The 20121-nt window shown below is 38.7% G+C and overlaps 1 protein-coding gene across 5 annotated transcripts; it reads right to left on the bottom strand.

The window, feature by feature from the left end:
- Positions 1–238: 238 nt before the first annotated feature.
- Positions 239–19306, bottom strand: ankzf1 (ankyrin repeat and zinc finger peptidyl tRNA hydrolase 1). Of its 5 annotated transcripts, none has more exons than XM_088607332.1 (16): positions 19180–19306; positions 17946–18095; positions 17081–17193; positions 15480–15582; positions 14129–14340; positions 13407–13516; positions 12318–12471; positions 10479–10701; positions 9524–9625; positions 7516–7683; positions 5846–5989; positions 4818–5097; positions 3576–3687; positions 2963–3130; positions 2268–2338; positions 239–1214 (listed from the first exon to the last, which is right to left on the bottom strand). In XM_088607332.1, exons 2-16 carry the CDS (start codon positions 18070–18072, stop codon positions 1088–1090), a joined length of 2214 nt encoding a protein of 737 aa, XP_088463458.1. In that variant the 5' UTR covers positions 18073–18095; positions 19180–19306; the 3' UTR covers positions 239–1087. The 5 variants fall into 5 exon arrangements, with proteins under 5 accessions (XP_088463458.1, XP_088463462.1, XP_088463461.1 ...); XM_088607336.1 differs by having other exon boundaries at positions 7516–7680; XM_088607335.1 differs by lacking the exon at positions 19180–19306 and adding an exon at positions 19151–19172.
- Positions 19307–20121: the final 815 nt, after the last annotated feature.

Here is a 20121-nt window from a genome sequence, read left to right as displayed (position 1 = left end):
CACGTTGAAATCAGCTATTTTGCTATTCTGACTTTGAATTTTTTTTCATCGTTTTTAATATTCATCTAGTATCTCTTAAATTCAAAGAGTCACACTTTTGAAAGCGGGGAAACATGGTGGTGTGATGTTAGCTTTGCAGACTCTTACTGCTGGAACCCTGGGTTCAATTCGAGACCTACAGTAAGATGCTTTCTGTGTGGATACGGTTTTTCATGACACCTAGTAATGGAAACGCAGAACAGTGTAAACGTGTTTTATTGTCTAACTCAACTTCTTCACACGAATGTGACATTACTGATAATGAGCCAATAAACAATCTTTCCTTTTTATCACATTTGACATGTCTGATTAATTATTTCCAATGAAAAACTTGGCAGGTTTATCTTGAAACTTTTACTCCAAAGGAAACAAAAAAAATAACTTCTGCAGAATCCTTTATTTTCAGTAAAATGTTTTAAAATGTTTAGAAGCTTTTTTAAATTATATTACAAGCATGCCTGTTTAAAACCAGACTCCCCTTTCGCACAATTGTGGGGGAGTTGGATTAAAACACTTGCGATAGATTGTGAAGTTTCAGAAAAACATTCTGACAAGAATCTGGAGCTTCCAATAGACTTTTGCGGTAAAGGAGATCTTGCAGTGTGTTGGCCAATCACCTGTACATTCTAATTATGAGCTTGCAGCGTTATTGAGATTTAACTCAAACTTCCATTTGATGCTAATTAAAATAATTGCCAAATCTACACTAATGACTAGTGAATATAAAATGGGCATTGGAAAAAAAATGGTTAGCAGCAAGACAAAATGGCTGATGGAAAAATAGATCAAAGTGGATTTCTTATAAGTTCTGCAAAAAATGTGCAGCATCAGTTTGTTCAGTGCTCATTTCTATTTGTAGTTAATGAGCTCCAACATGGAGATAATAGAGCTTCTTCCTCTCACCAGCGTTAGCTGCTGCTCAGTGATTTGAAGCTGGGTTTGGCCTACGGTGGTCCAGTCCCGGTCAGGACTAGGTCTTGGAGGTGTGAGCTGTCAGGACAAGCTTCTTGGCCTTGTCCTGGCTGGGGGGGGCTAGGCAGCTGCTGCATCAGGGCCTGGCAGTGGGAGCTCGGCTCCTCCGGTGCTCCTGCAGACAGCATGTGGTGCAGAAGGAGAAGTCCAAGTATTCAAAAGGGATTTTTCCCAGGAGTGATTCCCCACATTGCCAACAGCGTCTGAAACACAGCGCCAAAGGTCTTCAACAACAATACAAGCTCCCCGTTGAGTCACACAGTATGTCAGCTTCTGAGAGTTCAGAAATACTACAGCTTAGGAGTTCACAGGTACCAAACTGCAGGACAGAGTAAACTGTGAGCAGTAGTATACAGACACACAAGCACATTAATTTGGTTTTGTGTTTTGGACTTGGTATACATGTGAAATCAAAACCACTGTAACTAAAACTCCTTGACAGTTTTCAAACTTGGCCAACCAGTTATGTACTAGTACCACTAGTTTCATCATTGAATAGTAAACAAAAATGGAAAACACAACCACAAATACCAAGTTGAAAGGAAATGTTATCACTTCATATGCTTAATTTACAATAAATATGTATGTAAACCATGTTCCTTGTATTCTAGGATTTGTTAACTCCACAGAATAACTCCCTTCCAGGATTGATGTAACTTGAATCTTTACAAAATTTTTATCTCTACAAATCACAGTCATAGACATTAGACTGCTCTTTTATTAAAACATTCAGTTTTTAAATACACTATGTTTTTACAGTAAATAGCTGTAGTATTTTACTGCAGTATGGTGACTGTATTGTATTGTAATCATGTGAATTATCATGTCTATAACTAGCACACATATTTTAAGAAAGCAGGTAGGGTGAAGGCATAGCAGAGGACTCAGCTACTAGAAAGAATTATAGTCTGAGTCCAAACAAAGAAAACTCCTCCTATCAAATATTCAATAAATACTAAACATGAAGAATAAAATCAGACACAGAAGGTTCCATTCCTGTTCCAGGAGAGCCCCATTCCAGCTAGTTTTGTAGGTAATAAATAATCAATGAAAAAGCATTGCACAATTTAAAGATTTCCGAGTTTGTTTAGAACAAATATATGAATGATCTTCATCTTTCAAGAACCAGAGTTCCCAAACCTGAAAAAATAAGTACTGTACTTGATTTATTAAATACCTCACCCATTTTCCTAATCTTTATTTTTTTCTCCATAGTTTTTATAGGATTGAGGATTGAGTATATAGCCCCACTGTACCTTGCATTAGAAACTGTGCCTCCACTTGTTGCTATCTGGTGCGCCAACCTTCTCTCTGCTGCCACAGCTCTCTGTGGAAGAATTAAAGAATTAATTATTTAATTCTTTATTATTATTACAGGGTTCAGAGTCTGGCTATTAAACATTGTTTTTTAATGTGAATTTAAAATGGCTCCATAGTTTATACACTCTGCTCTGTTTTCAGATTTTCAAATTTCTTAAAGACTATAGTCACATTGGGGTGGGGATTTTACAATGCTAGTATTTTGATGTCGAAGTACTGTCCAATAAAATTAAAATTCAGAGGTCACTGAATATGACAGTATTATAAACTATACATAATTACATTTATTTTCTATTTATGAATAAAAGAGTCATTCTGAAAGTTTGAAAAGGCAATTTTCTACAAAGGAAAAACTGATTCTTTCCAGAGATAAAAAAGACAGATATTATTTATATTATTCTGCTGTGTATAAGACATTATGCCAGACAAATAGGCTTTTCTAATAAACAATAGATCTCGATTAGTGGGTTAGCAACTGAAGAATTAACAATCTAGTCACTATATTTGGTATTAGTCATTTTCCCCTTCTCAAGTAAAGGACTAATCTGACTCCCCCCAGTGAGTGAGCACATTAAATTTCTGTTTTCTTGGAGAGATAAGTGAACACAGCAGCTCCACGACTCTGTCTTACCTTCTCTCGATCGCTGAGTGCCGCGTATCTCCTCTTCTCTTCCTCTTCCACTTCCTGTTTCTTCCTCTCCTCTCTCTGTTCCTTCTCCCGCTGCTTCTTTGCGGCTTTCTGTGCCCTTTTCTTCTCCATCTTTTTCGATTCAATCTCCGCCGTCAGTGGTCCTGGGACCTCATACACAAACACAATCAGTTTATTCCACAATCTCAAATCGCCTGTGTATCAGAGCAATTATAACTGCCATCAAGCTTTCACAGCACATTTCCTTGAACCCTTTCATGTACTGTATATCACTATTAAGATCTAATCACAGATTACAGGTTAACTGAATTACTTGAGCAGGGCAATATCACCTTGGCTAATGCATGATACAATTTTAACTTTACAACTCTTGATTAGAATTCTATGATTTTAACTATATATTTGAAGCATTTTGTTTGCCTTTAATTTATCTCCTGGCATTGTCTGGAAAATATAAGCAATGTGTCAACATAAACACCCATGTCTTTTTCATACGTAGCTTGGTCTGGTGGAAAGTTAGCAACATAAAAGCTCAGGTACTTAAAGTTGTCTCGCAACACACAAAATGTTTACAGAAGTCATCCAAAAAGCCTACCTGTGCTTTGCTATAATCGTATTTGTTAGGGTTCTCAGCCATGTACTTGCGAAATTCATTCCTGGTATCCTTCTCAGCAGCCACTGCGTACGGAGTCTGTCCTTTCTTGTCTCTAAGAACGATAAGAGAAACTCAAACTAAAAACACAGCTTCTGCTAAGCACTTTTTTTAGGATAGATGAGTTTTTTTTTTTAGATTTCTCTGCAACTTTATTTGTATATTTTACAATGTATTTATTACATTTTTATCAAAATAATTATGAATGATTAATAATTTAAAAGGGAACTCCAATTTCTCAGACTAGTTATTAAATCTGGGTAACAAAATAAATGAATTGATGGTATTGCAACATTTTATAAATTCCAAAGTAAGCACAAAATAGTGAACGTTTTTACAGTATGTGAAAGTATTGCATAGTTGCCATGTTGTCAAGTTTGCAAAAATTTAGATGTGAAGTGGCCCTTCCTGCTCACTAGTCACTAAAATGACTAATGTAATGTGATGTAAAAGCAAATAATTAAGAGTTGTACAGCAGACATTTTCACATCATGATCCGAGAGTTAACAAGTAGTATTTGTCAGCAAAAACGGTCTCGAAATCGAGAGCAATATTTCTATTGGATTAAAAGAGATGTATTCACAAGCCTGCTTGTTTACCATGTAATAGGGACACTTCACCTAAGCAGAAGACTGGTTGCCTTGTTCTGAATCGCAGAATATGGCACTGCACATACCTGGAAATGTAATCTATTTTGTGATGTAAATTGGAGGTTTTACATGTTACTGTGTACATTTTACTTTCATTGTGGTTTGAAATGCACTCATCAATGCCAGTTCTTTCTAACCCCAAAATCTAAAAATAGCATTGTAGTTCCCCTTTAACTTTATTCCATTTTTTTAATAAACCAATGACTGCACATCAGTTTCAGCTAATAATTACTTAAAAGAACTGAAATTCTTACCACAGGACAATCAAATCACAATATACTGTATGTTGTTTAAAAATCCTATGGGCCTTCTTTCAAGACCATTACAGAATGACCATAAGAAATTAAACGTTAAACAATTGTACTGTATATTACTATTTAGTATTCATTAAGGAGGCTTAAAGAGGTGCTGTTAGCTCATTTTAATCCTAGACAGGAAAGAGTTAGACAAAATGGAAGTTGTTTGTGATACTCTTGTTTCTCCTCATAGTTTTAGACGTCTTGTTCATCTGTGCAGATGACTCTGCTTTGTGTACCTGCATGCAGGGTCGCTACCAGCATCCAGCAGAAGCCGGATCACAGCTCTGTGCCCTGCTGCAGCTGCAACATGCAACAGGGTGAATCCTGCGGGGTCAATCTCACTATTCAGCAGGTCAGAGGTCACTGGAGCATGCGTCTGCACAGAAGGACAGGTCCCATCCTCCCTCCCTGGGCCCTGCGGCTGGAGGAGGCTCAGCAGGGTCTCCACATCTCCAGTCTTACAGGCAGTGTATAGGGAGTCCCGCAGGCCGTACTCCGGGTATTCTGCGCTCATGCCTGGAGAGGAGCAGATCAAACTGCGATGTCATTAAAGCACAGCACAGGAATCTTGCAGAGGTTTTCCCTTTCCTGTATGTCCCGGTTCTGTATACTTTTCATGGAATATTTTTGAATAGAATACACTTTGCTTCAATGATTACTCAACTGTCTAATAATACTTCACTGTGTATTGCAAGGAAATGTACTGGGGAAGAAAACTTGTATTATTCAATGTTCTGAGATTCACAGGTAAAACACTGTAAGCCAAAACCAGCACAACACAGAAAGTGAAGATGTGATGTTTACCAGACAGTTAATATGATAGAATGTTTTTCCAGCTTGTAGCTTGTTTATGACAAACTAAACAGAAATCTTTACAAAAATTACTTACTAACATATAATGGGATACTGTGAGATGTAAAAGTGAAACTAAACTACATAAAGGAACAAGTAATAGGTTTATTCCACGCTGAAAAGAGAAGTAAGAAAGCACAATGTTTCGGCCGTGGAGCCTTCTTCAGGTGTGTGAAGAAGGCTCCACGGCCGAAACGTTGTGTTTTCTTTCTTCTCTTTTCAGCGTGGAATAAACCTATTACTTGTTCCTTTGCAGCCTACGCATGCTGACGCAGCTACCCACCTAAACTACATAATCTTCCTTTTCAATTTTTAATTAACAAACTGCTCTTCATACACTAGGGAGAAATACCCTTACTACAAAACATGTCATAACAAAAGAAGAAAGAAAGCCATTCCCCTTCCAGCTCACCCTGCTCTGGAGAATGAGCTTGAGACTTCCTGTTCCTCCTGGGTTTCCGCTTTGCCACGGACCTCTCTGGTCCCTCCACACTGTCTGCTGGTTCTGGGTTCTCGGAGTACTCTCTCTGCTCAACTGACTCCCTAGACACCAAGTCTAAACACAGACAGCCATCAATCACATTTCAAAACTGCCTGCCTCTGACTGTAAAGTCACAGTTAAAAAAATCTGAAATAGAAAACAATTAGTTATCGAACCAAATGCCTGTTACAACCAGGAAACCTGTAGAATTAAAAAGGCGAAATATACAGCAAACCCCTTCAAGTAAAACATGTACATGAGATAAATTCTGATTTTAATTCCATGTTTGTGTCACTTATCTCCTTCTACAGTATTGAGGGTTAGCAGAAGCAAACAAGTTGTGTAAATCTAATCCATTGAAACAAAATGTAATAATAATTACATTATTGCACCTGAAAGTAGTGATATAACTTGTCGAACCACACATGTTGAGAGTTTATATTTATTTTTGTTTAAATAGTTCTGACACTATGCATTTCCAATCTTACACTGTAATGACCTCTGTACATAAATGGTAAATATGGCAACTCTGGTGTTTAGTTTATTTTAGGGGTCTCCCAGGGCAAAATTTAAAACTGCTTAAAATATCTCAATAATTGAGAATTGAGTCCATAAATTAAGAACGCAGGGTAGAAAAAAAAACAAGAGACAAACTGTCCAAAACTGTCACTAGCTGTACACTGTGGAACATACACAGTAACAAATACCAGACAAGAGTTTAGTTCTGCATCTAGGTGACTCTCCCCTTTAATTTATTTTCTGTTTTTCTTCTATCCTAAGCCACCAATCAGGGTCCGAGCGAAGCCTTCCTTGTTATGGAATTCCATTCCCTGGGCTCCCTCTGGGACCTCTGACTGGGACTGTGTTGTTGGATAGGTTCCATTCCCAGCAGATATCTCCGTCAGTCCTGTCCCACAGGCACCGGGGATTCTGGTTCCCTCCACACAGACCACCAGGAGAGGAGTTTCCTGCCCTGCCACTGTGGCTGAACCGCTCTGCTCTCTGAGGCCTACCAGACACAGCACGGTTACTGACCTGAGTGCCTCTCCCCTTACTTTTTCCTTTTCGCCTCCTTTTCCTCGGGAGCTCGGCACAGGACCCGATCACTGGTGGGCTCATCATTCTGAATGATGATTAAATGCCCGGTCCATCAGAAACAGTGCCAGCTTTCCTATTTTCCAGGCTATCTGGCCAGGGCTATTTACATTTAATCGCCTTTCTAATTCTTCACTTTCTCTCAGTTGATCCTGAGAGTTCATAACCCTCACACTCGGCTCTTTTCGGTCCCTTGCACTTGCATTCTGCCCAATCTCACCCACGGCTGTGCCCTGTGTACAGCAGCATTGTAACAATACCACTCATAGCTTGTGGCATACAGAAATACAAAGCATGGTGAACTGGTCATCAACCATCAACCATGGTGAGTATGTCATCAACTTTACATTTGAAGTAAACAAGTGCGAAGTGTGTGGAGAAACTCATATCTGATTTACTCAAACTCTGCTTTAACAGCATGAGATAAGATAGCATGAGATACCTTTAATGCATAACCTCATTTTTCTTGTCACTTTTTGTAACTGTAAGATGTTGACCACCTGTACCTGTTGCTGCTGCAGCCCGCTTCTTCTTTTTCTTGTGCCTCTTCTTGCGTGGACAGATCTCGAACTCCTTCAGCTCCAGCGTGCTCAGGCTCAGCTCCACTGTCTCCAGCTCCACTGCAGGGCTCTCCTCTCCAGAGCACTCCTTCTCCACCTCCTCCTCCACTGCTGCTGCCAGAGACAAAACACACCGCACCCCTGCTCAGATCTGACAGGTGCCCGACTTCCGCGCCATGGGCCAACAGACACATGAGGGAGAAACTGTCCTTGGGAAAGCATACACACATACTGTCGTACATTAATCAATGGAATATTTCAAAACTAGCTAGCCTCGCTGTAAGTCTTATGCAATATATCCGTCAGTTTTTGCTGGTTGCTTTACATTATCAGCCCTCTGTCACCAAAAGTAAAACAACTAACACAGTAATAACCTGATTGTTTAAAGTGTGAAGAATTAAAAACCTGCAGATCCCAAGGTCCTATACATAATAACGTTCATGCATACTGACTAGTTTTTATTTAAACTTATAAATGGCTCAAAGCTATGGAAGCCCGTTTCCGCCAGGGAGTAAAAAAAAAACGCGCTATGGTATCTCAGAATTCCAACTTAGTTAGTCAGAATTCCAACTTAGTTAGTCAGAATTCCAACTTAGCAACTCAGAATTGCGACTTAGCAACTCAGAATTGCGACTTAGCAACTCAGAATTGCGACTTAGCAACTCAGAATTGCGACTTAGCAACTCAGAATTGCGACTATATATCTCACATTTGCGACTATATATCTCACATTTGCGACTATATATCTCACATTTGCGACTATATATCTCACATTTGCGACTTCGAAATAGCCCATATTTCATTGTCTGTCCTTTTGTTATTGTAACGGATTCGGGTTCTAGGGCTTGTGCCCTCGCCACTCCCCCCTAGTTCGTGCCTCACTGGATTGGCTCGAACCCAGGTCTTGCCATCTGAGCTAAAGAAGACCTTTTTTTTTTAAAGTAAAAAAGGACATACAATGAAAATATGTAAAAAGTATGTTTCCGCTTTTATAATTGTGAATTCCTCTGGATGTGAAGTACCTATTTCTGTATCTTATTTCATATTCTGTCTCCGTAAATAAAATCTATTTTTAAAAAGCCCACCGTGTACTATTCCATCCGGGTACTATGGAAGCCTCACTGGTGGAAATGAGATTCTATAAAAATTAGTGTAATTATTTTTATCAGGGCACTGTACAAGACAAGTCTTCAAGCTTATAGATCCTATGATCCTGTACCATTCATGAAAATAGTGTAACGGAATGGCCGACATACAGGTTGTATGATCTGGTTGCAGTGTGGTGACGGCAACGCCCTCCCCTGCGCATAACAGGGATGCTGGCTGCCGGGGTTAAAGAAAGTGTTCTTTTCGAGCCAATGCAGTGAGGCACGAACTAGGGTGGTAGCGGCGAGGGCACAAGCCCTAGAACCTGAATCCGTTACAATAACAAAAGGACAAACAATGAAATATGGGCTATTTCGAAGTCGCAAATGTTAGATATAAAGTCGTAATTCTGAGATGCTAAGTCGCAATTCTGAGATACTAAGTTGCAATTCTAAGATACTAAGTCGCATTTCTGAGTTGCTAAGTCGCAATTCTGAGATACTAAGTCGCAATTCTGAGTTACTAAGTCGCAATTCTGAGATACTAAGTCGCAATTCTGAGTTACTAAGTCGCAATTCTAAGATACCATAGCGCGTTTTTTTTTTACTCCCTGGCGGAAACGGGCTTCCATACAAAGCTCATTTCTGTGTATGAAATGCAATCCAATGAAAAAGCAAGAAAAGATTATCAGTGTACTTGGGGTTAATGAACAGTTTTCTGGAGACACAAAATTCACAGTACTAACAACTTCAGGGAAAACAGAAAAAAAGAAAATCCACAAGTCCAAATCACTGCCCTTGTAAAATGTTAATTCTGTAGTCAATACCAATAAATTCAGCCCATCATGCTTTTAGGACCACTAACTCACCATTTATCTGCAGGACGGAAGTGGCTTTTTGTGATGGTTTCGATGCCTTCTTCCACACCTTCTTTGGAGAACTGATGATGTTGGCAATATCAGTGTCTTTTCCTGCAATGCAAAATCAATACTTATCCTCTTGGTGTAATGTCTTCTCCCATGGACACCACTAGAGGCCACCAAAAATACGGCCACAAAAAATTCTCATCCCTGTGGTTTTTTAGCATGGTTCATCGACCCAAACCGAGACAAAAATACAAATTTTATACATGGGATCAAACATAGCTCATTATGAATAAGCAAGATTTAGCTTTACATACAATGTTTTATAATTAACACTATAATTTATTGACCACAGTATTAAAAACAAGTCTCTTTTTTATAAATTAGAAATGTCAACTATTTTTATTATAATCACTGAATTTGGAAGAGTCAACTGATATTTTTCACATCTTGGTTTACACGATGTAAGTCAAGCGATCACACATCGGGAAAAACAAGACTCGCCCACCTTCAAACCCTCACCTTCCTCTTTTAACACACCGAATGGCGGTGCAGTGCCAATCAGAGGATAGGCCCACTAACACCACTCTGAGCCTGAAAGCACCTTGGAGACCACAGGAGTCACTGAGGGCCGAGAGAACCCAGGCTGACTAATATAACCCTAAACTTGCTAGCGCCTGGGCAATCATGTGTTGCCGCTTGGGGAATCCATGTCATAATCAACTTAACTAGCTTCTCTTGGCAGAAGTGTTAGTGACTCTAGTGGCAGCTATGCAGGCATGGCGTTCCTTTGTCCAAGATACAGCTCCATGCGGAGAATTAAAGATAGCTTAAGCAATAGTGAGAGTGGTTACCATTCATGTCTCTTTTCCTTTCATAGCTAGCATTATATTGATCCATAGATCTCAGCTAAGATTATTTTATGCACCATTTTTTAATTCTAATGCCAAACATTGTTTACCATAGACATGTAATGTGGAGAGGGCCTCATGTACCCTCTTGACCTCGCGGAAGGTGGGGCGACGGGTTGGAAAGGGCAGTGTGCGGATGCGCTGGTCGTTCCTCTCCAGCGGGGCTGGGCGCCCCCCAAAGAACATGGCCCGGTTATAGGAGGGGGCACGAAGGAATATGGCATTGGCGTCACTAAGGTGATTCGCCCAGCTCTCCAGCAGATCCTGGATATCCTGCAACACAGCACATGGCACCTTCATCAATCCTGAGTACTCTACACCAGTCCCATCTACAGGCTCTTCATGGGAGCCCTAATAACATGGTTAGTTAGAAAGAAATTGTTGCTGCTGATCAATAGGGACCAGGAAGGTACAGCCGCATCCACAAAAATATGCAAGAGAAAAAACACATAAAAATAAATGAAAACGAACAAGCACGTGGCAAGTGCAATTCATTGTACATTCTGTACTAAATAACGTTCTGCCACTCGCCGAGATTAACATGCAGGCAAGTGATGAGGGTGGCAACATGACAATAGTACAAAGCAGTAGCTGCAGCCAAACACAGTAGTACTGAGGGCCAGAGTAAGCCAGGACCATCCTGCATTGCTTATTCTACATTAATATGAAACGGACAGTAGATAATGCTACAGATGTTGGTGCATGTACCATAATGCCCTTTTTATTCAATCAAGAGACCGAATTCACTTCAGCAACATGCGTTAAAGTGCAATTGTCTGTGACAGGTTTATTTTTTTATTTAAATCTTTTTTTCCTGCATTTTATTTGGATGCATTTTTTACAGACAAAACAATGCACTTTGATACTAATACAGAAAGTCATGCTGGGAAGCTCTTATCAGTTCTTGTCAGTTACTTAAAGAATTAGGCTCTGTAAAGTATGAACAATATAAACACCCAAAAATTAACACTGTGGAGGATCTACTTAAAATTCTAATAAAAGATACAAATAGAACATTTAAGGCCTCATATCCTCTCCTATGTATTGATTACTCAAAACAAAAAACACAAACTTTTAACACCACGATAACTCCATGTGCTTTAATTTGCTAATTAGTGTGATGTCGTACAAATGCTAAATTTTATTTTGTTGATTAAGAACACTAGGTTATGTTGAATAAATTACAATTAGTATTATTACAACTATTACTTCAGCATTTTTAACACCGGCCACCACCAAAAAGAAACTAGTGAGCTGAAAAATGAGTTTATAATGAAGCTTGATGAGACTCCTGAATCCTTCTCAAAGTGTGTATTTCAAAATTCACAAAAGTTTATATTTGCAGAAGAGGAAGAAAGACAAGCGACCAAAACCATCAATTACAATAATATAGATGTTTATTAAAACAGGAACAGCTCTTCAAAAGCAGGAATGTGACACCTGCACTCCTCAGGCAAAAGAGAAATGTATGTCTCTCAGTCCAAATAAATTTGACTTATTTGTTCATTCATTTTCTTAACTGCATATAATGTCATAAGATATTGATTACCTAAACCTTTTCTAGCTTTAGAAAAACCCCAATTTAATGGAATCACTTTGAATAACAACATATTAATTATTCTATTATTAAGTAAAAAAATAAAAAGCACAACTACAAATGAATAAATCCACCACATATACAATCAAAAGCAGATCCATTACATTATAATGTTGATTTTGCACACTAGTACTGAAAAGCATCCCTTTCTTTACACTGTAAGATTGGAGCAAGTAAATTTGAACAACAGGAGTGTCTGGCCTTGACAAACAGCTTGAGACTGTTCAGCATAGAAACTGAATGGGAAAGTGGTCGAGTTTAGTAAGAAAGCAGACGGAAGAGATGGCCCTACCTTCAGCAGCGCGGCCTCATTGTACCTGCGCAGGGCTGCGCCAGCAGATTTGGGAGCATGGCTGCGGTTCTGGGAGTCTCTCAGGCCCTGTGCGGTACCACGCTTCGCACGAACTGTATACCGATGGAAGGTCTTGTGCTGCAGAATGTCCCTCCTGGAAAATCAGGAGAAAGAGGTCTGCACAATTGTTTACGTGCTCCAGCTAACAGAACAGAACTGGAGATGAAAAGTATGTCAACAGGTGTCTCTACAGATGCAGCATAGAGACTATACATATTGTAGATGCTAATATCTCATCTATAAGAGGATTTTGCCTTTCTTTCCTAGCATAAGATCAATGATCTAATAAAACTCAGGTCAAACATCAGAACAAGAACAGCACAGTATCACAATGAGATCCTTTCTTATTAAGACTGCTTCAACAACCTTTATTTCTATAGCTTTTCCATTTATAACAAAAGGTCCTCAGGTGTGTAATAATTTCACCCAAAGTTAATACATAGTTTTACAATGAAGAGTTATTCCACAGACGAAAGGATACACTATACTGTAAAGAGGTGCCGTCCTTTGGATGAGACGTAAAACCGAGGTCCTGACTCTCTGTGGTCATTAAAAATCTCACCGAGTTTCTCTGAAAGAGTAGGGCTGTAACCCCGGCATCCTGACCAAAATTCCCATTGGCCCTTACCAATCATGGCCTCCTAATAATTCCCATCTCTGAACTGGCTTCATCACTCTGGTCTCCTCCCCACTGATAGCTGATGTGTGGTGAGCGTTCTGGCGCACTATGGCTGCCGTCGCATCATCCAGGTGGATGCTGTGCATTGGTGGTGGTGGTGGAGGGGAGTCCCCATTACCTGTAAACCGCTTTGAGTGGAGTGTCCAGAAAAGCGCTATACAAGTGTAAGCAATTTTTATTATTATTATTTGTTACATTATCTCTGGGTCTTGTTGTTTTCTGGCTATGTGGTGGTGTAATTATGAATCTAGAAATAACTATGTAGCACCTGCTGAAATAAATGTGTCAACAATGAACAGTGTCAACACTTTCCTGTCATAAAAACTTTTTCAGAAAGGAAGTTGTTGTACCCTTGAAACACTGCTCCAGCAAAATGCCCTCCTCCAGCCATCAGGATGACCCACACAGCCTTCTTACTGAGCTTCTGTAGGGAGGCTGCCAGGTCATTTTCACTCTCCATCTGCAAGACAGCAGGAGAACTGAGGAAGAGCTTGACACAATTAAACTTTATCCAAAGGACAATATCATTTGGGACAGTACTGACAGCATTAACATCAAATCATTCTTAACTCCCCCCTAAAACTTACAATAATGCTGTAAAAACAGCTGGACTAGTTAAAAAATAAATTGAATCAGACACAGTTGCCTAGTTATAAGCAAAAAGCATTAAACAGGGGGGTACAGAACCATAACATTAGACTATCATTTTTGGAGCATTCTGTCTTTATATCAACAGCACCTGGAGATCACATTATAAAGTACCTGCACTGCCTGGTGTTAAATCTGAATTTATAACTGAGAGAGAAGAACTTTAGAAGAACCTCATTTCACTCTGGGGCATGGATGCAAGAGTGGCCGCAGTGTGCCACAATGAAAAAATATTTTTTTGTATTTTTATAATCATGGCTTTTACGCTCAATATTTAAAACTGACACATCTGCCAGAAATGATCCAACCATACAGTCTGTAGACCCAGGCACCCTAAAGTGAGAGAATGTATGGAGAAAGTATAGATGCAGTATACGACAGTGTTTCTGCTCTCGACTGGCTTATCCTCTATCCTTGCTTGTACCTTCTTGCTGCAAAGTATGCAGCGGTAGACAGACAGATACTCCCCCTTGGAGTTACTGAAGAGGACTCTGCAGGAAATGCGCCCGGTCGACACCTCGCTGTCAGGAGGACTGTCTGTCCCAGCTGAGCCACTGTCCCGATCACCACGGTAACCCCAGTCACTGTCAGAGCCTTCATCTTCAGAGTCTGACCCAGAGATACTGGACAGGTCACCTGACAGCAAACAGCAAGCACTGTTATTTCGCAAGCATTCAAAACAATAAAATCCTAGGAGCTAGTCTTGTATCGCTTTGTTGGTAATGGAGGAGTCCTTCAGATACATCCCAATGCAGGTACTAACTAATGCAAAGTAGTTTTCAAGAGAATATTTTTAAAAGCATCTTTCTGATAAAGCAGAATTTCCCAACAGCAGACATCTCAAGTGTCAATAATCAATAGTTCAGACCCATCAAGTAAGAGAAATAAAACACAATACCGAAACGTTTGTGAGGCAGACTGACCTGTAAATGAAAAAAAATGTATTTTCTTTTCCCATCACATGGATCAACATTAAGGTACAGTGCTAGCAAATCAAACAGGAACTTATGAAACAATTAAAAACAGAGGAAGAATAATCTAAGTGAAATCCCCAATAATCCTTATCTATTGTGCTGTGCTTCCATGTAGAAAACATAATGCCTAAATCTAAAACAATGTTCATTAAGTATCAAATAAAACTTCTAAAGTCAGGATTTACTTTAAAAAATGGTAAATGCTCTATGTTGTTTGTAATATAAGACGTGGGTTACCTACCACAAACCTACTGGTAACTAGAGCCTTAACTGAACTAAAAAGTTGCTTAATTGGAATATCTGCAAGTTTGTTTTCTACTCCAAATTTTGGGATTTTATTTTATGCAACAGTTAAAAGGCAACATGTTTAGGAACTGAAATAAACCTATTGTTGAGTCCAAAAAGGGTACAATTGTGTAACTGACAGTTCAGTTGAAACAAAAACCAGCGGGTGTGTAGACTTTTAGGACCAGGATTGGGAACAGTAGAAATAAGAAACATTCTTTTAATAAATCTAAAGAAGACCAATTTGCCTCTGACTACACAGACAACCCACTGTAGCTGAAAGACTCATCAGCTTTCAGGCAGGTCATCTTTGCACTGCTACTTAAACAACTGCTCCAAACTCTGTGCCAAAACTCTACTCATTATTCAGTTCATAAGAACATTTGATAATTTTATGGGGGGACTGTAAGCAACCCGACAGCATGACTGTTTCTGAGGTAGTGTGAAAACCTGTAACTACTTTCCTATCACACTTGGTACCCCTACCAATCTAGACTATGCAGCGCCATGAGGTACCTGCTCCAGTCCGGCTCTCAAACTCCTCAGCAGTGGTGGGCTGTGCCCCCAAAAGCCGCTGCCGCAGGTTAAACCGGTGCCAATCCAGTCTGTAATGTTCTGTCTGAGAGCAAAAGGAAACCAGCACACATCATTGTTTTCAGATTGTCTTAACCAAAGCACATTAAGCATGGGTCATCTCCAAGACTCTGTGTATAAGTGCAGCTGAGAGTCACTTACAATAGGACAATAGGACAATCAGATTACATCTTATGTTGAATTGATTACTGCCATTCCCCAATCACTGTGGTATCTAAATCCAAACTAAACAAATTTCAACTTCAGTACAGCCACAATTCTGAACAAGCTGCTTCCAAGCAATCACATTACTCCTGTCCTGGAGTCCTTGCACTGGCTTCCTACTAGGTTTTGTGTCGACATCATAATCCCCATGCTCACCTATAAGGCTTTATGTGGCTTGGCACCTCAGTACCTCATTATCTTCCTACTCTCCACCTTGCAATCTTTGTTCAACTGATTCTGGTCTCCTGTTTGTCCCCCAGACTAGCTTATACTTTATGGGTGACAGGGCTTTCTCTTGTTATGCCCCAGATCTCTGGAATACAGTCCCCAAGGATATCATATAATAATAATAGTACAAAATTAGTAGTTTCTCAGTAAAGAATGCATACAGACATTGCTGACTCTGAAAGTGACATATTGCGTTTGTGAAGAGAAATCAGAAGAGAAATAAATTATGTGAACCTCACCCTAGCTATCTCGAAGGGAATTTTCAAATATGTAAATGTAAATTTAAAATTAATAGATGTACTGAAGACATACTAATTACAATTTTCTTTTTTTATTTACATTTGAGTCTAGGCTGTGTTTTCATTACCTATCACTGACTGGTGACTGCCTTCTATGATATGATTTGATATTATTTAGTTAAAGAAAAGTAGTGAGTGAATTATAAGTAAAAATAGCAAATTAAATAGGCCAGGATATATAGTTCAGTATATACTTGAGTATATAATAATTATTTTGAGAGGAAAATGAGAGGAAAATTACCGATGTATTCAATGAACTCAGGTATCCGCCAAGGAAGAAACTGATAATGCGCCTCAGCCTAATGAACTAACATTAGTACAGAAGAGTTAAGTGTCACAGTCACTTAAAATAAAGAAATCTCTTAAGAGAAGTAATTCTCAATGGTATTCTAATGTGAGTCAAATGTGAAATCTCATGTCGTTAGATGACAGACCACCTTGTTTCAAAACTATTTCTAAAAATGAAATCATTTTTTTAAGCAAACAAAGTACTTATCATCACACTTCTGAAACTGATTTAAAAGGATTTAAACTCATACATATTCATATAAAACACCTACAAATAAAAAATGGAGAAAGGAGAGGAGATTCACAAAAAAATACAAAGAAAGAGTATGCAGCCCTTTCTTTTACAGAAGACTCTCCATTTGTCAAACTTTGGGATTTTGGAGGCTTAACTGTTTCTTCTTTACTAAACTGTTTAGGTTGTCTACAGACTAGGGACTTTAGACTTGGACTTCTAAAATTGTAAATGAGCTTAAAAAGCAGTCTTTCGAAATCTAAGAGGCTCACCTGCTCTTCCCGGCTCTCAAAAGGGCACTGGCAGGCAGAGCAAAACATCCTGTCAGATACCTCGACGATAGTTACACTCGGACCCTTACTGCTATCTGCTAAAAGTTTTTCATCTGGAAGAAGGAAAGAAGTCTCCATTAGCGACATACCCACACTGTAGAAAGGTCTTATGCATAGGCAAAGCCCCCTCTTCGATCACCACCACTTCAGCACACATTTGGTCACCTTTAGCTCTTTTGTGTATTACAGCAGGAGAACTGTAAGAGCTCCTAATGACTGATGATCGGGATGGAGTTACAGCAGTCTTGCATCAGAAAATTATTTGACACTGTCTAAAGACAGCTGTAAAAATGCTGTGAAAAACACTTACCCAAACTCTAGCATTAGCTCATTAATCAGTATGGGGTGGTAAAATACTACAGAGTATTTTTAACTATATTTTGCTCTACCATGCAATGAACAATGGAAAACCTTCAATGTAAGCAAAAGAGATAAAACTGATTCATTCGCAAGCAACTGGAGGCATAATTTACACTACATTATTTACAGTTTTTTTATAATCCTGTAATTGACATTTTTGCATAACTAAAAGTTACAAGTAAAAAGGCAAACAAAGCAAAAGAAAGCACAATAGAGACATATACTGTATTGCATTCCATAAATAAATGTTTAAATTGGAAGGCAGCAAATCTCTCAGATAAAACTATATGAAGCTCTAATAACATTTTTGCTAACGCTTAAGCAATGGGTTGACTAGTGTCTTGGCTTTAAGGTGTGTTAACACATTTTATGATCACAGGGGGAAGTTTCTGGAAAAGAGGGTGAAAAGAGGCAGAATGAAAGCAGTGCACACATTAAAATGTACCTGTATTAGGAGAGATGGCATTGGTAGGCATGGCCAGTCCTTGGGTGTCAGTGACCTCCTGCAGCCCCTCCAGCAAAGAAGGTTCTTGGTGGCAGTCAAACACTGAATGGGATTCTGGATGTGCCATGGCTGCCAACACGATGGGATCACCTGCACCACACAAGATCTGACACTCAATAATCACTAAAGACACCTCCTCTGACTCAGTTCACTGCTAATGACTTCAGTACAACCATATGGGTGAATGGATCAAACTACCCCGTGACGTGGTTGAACAGTTACAAACGAGAGGCCATTCGGTTCATTCTAGATCGTTAATGATCTAGAATGATCTAATCGAGCCGCGCGTCTCATCCACACATTTCTTATAAGAAGCCAGGGTATCTGCAACAACGAGGCTTTTGTGGTAATATATATATATAAATTGAAGTTTAATTAAATAAAGTACCATGACATAATTTAATTTCTATATTCAAAAGCTTGAACAGCTAAAATAAGAAACTTCTTAAAGACGCCTACTTAGTACTATCTTGTAAAAACTCGTTGTTTACCGCCTCCCAAGATAATGCTTACTCGACTACAACATTTGCTAAACACGGCTGTTGTCACACATAGTGTTTTAATGCAAATGATGTAATACCGGGTTTCTCAGTTCAAAGTTGGCTGTTGCGCTGTATGTAAAGTATGTAACGCAACACCAAACCGAAAGACTCATGAGCAAGTCCAATTTGATATGACTAAGCAACACCCAACTTTGTCTTTAAATGGAAGAAAAAGTACAATATATATATAACTGTGAACATGATAAATTCTCAAAATGTTTCGAAAAATTACTAGAAGCACCTCGGACTTTAAGTTTAAACTGATTTTGCGCTGGTATCGTTTTAACAAATTCTTATCTGTGTCAAAGTTCACTATTTAACACGTGTCGCAACAGCACTAGAAGCACCAGAACTTTGTTCTTGCCATATTCCCCCTCAAACATATAGTTTGGAAAATCGGGTATACAGAAATACAAATTGCAGGCTGTACCCACAAGTTAATACTGTAATAGTCCAGAAATGACAATATATTTTGCGTTTTCCCCGTCAGGCTATTTTCGTCTTTATAAGAAAGAATCAAATCGTACATCGATTATATTATACTACTTGTATATTTTCAACGATACGATTATCAATTCAGAAACTCGTGCTATATAAGCATACCGTACTACCATTTCAAAAACACAACCTACCCGAGGAGGACTTGAATTACTGCATAGTACGGAAGCTGAAGAGGGACAATCAAAATAGATTTTACTACGAATCTAGCAGCAGCACATTTCAGTGCATTTTCAATGTCCCGTTCAAGCCTTGACTGAAAAGCTTTCTGTGTGGAGTTTGCATGTTATTGTGTCTTCATGTGTTTCGACTTCACCCACCTTCCAGAGACGTACTGGCTAGGTTTGATAGTGATACTCTGTTCTGTGTGTCTGTGTCTCATGGAGAAAAGCTGGGGTATGCGAAAAGAGGAATTCCTAATGCAAGAAATTGTATAGGGCTAATAAAGAAACATTATTATTATATTGGAATACTAGTAAAGGTTTCTTTTTTAATTACAATTCAACACTCAATAGGTTAGCCATACTTAGCATCTATTACTTGGAAAATTCCATCTTATATAGAATATTTAAACTTACAGTGTGCCCATTTAGAGCTACGAGTTTGTATTGAATTACTGTAAAATACTTAAATTACAGCACAACTGTAATGAATTTAATTGAATTGATTTGCGGCCTCTCCTTGAATAAAATCAACCAGGCTAATTATTGAAATTATTTTACAATGCATGAAATCTTATCTTTTTAAATAGCAGAATAAATTATTGGTCATGAGATATCCGTTTACATTTTTATCTGGAATTAAGAATATTATTAAGAATAAAACAAACAAAGCTGGGACACCTATTTTTAAAAGTTGAAGTAGATTTCACTTCTTGTGTTTAATTTTCCAGGTTGTTTTTTTTTTCCCCCGAAATCTATAGTGTATTGACAAAAATGATATAGATCAGACTAAATCCTATAATTGCATTATGAATTTCATGACATTTTAACTACTGCACCGTATCAATGATTGACAAATTAAATAATAATGATGATAGATGGACAGGCAATTATGATTCATACTTTATGTATTGC

Source organism: Lepisosteus platostomus, chromosome 14 (assembly GCF_059453375.1).
Source record: "Lepisosteus platostomus isolate fLepPlt1 chromosome 14, fLepPlt1.hap1, whole genome shotgun sequence".
NCBI lineage: Eukaryota > Metazoa > Chordata > Actinopteri > Semionotiformes > Lepisosteidae > Lepisosteus > Lepisosteus platostomus.
Note: the sequence above shows the minus strand (reverse complement) of the source record. Positions and strands in the feature narration are given on the sequence as shown.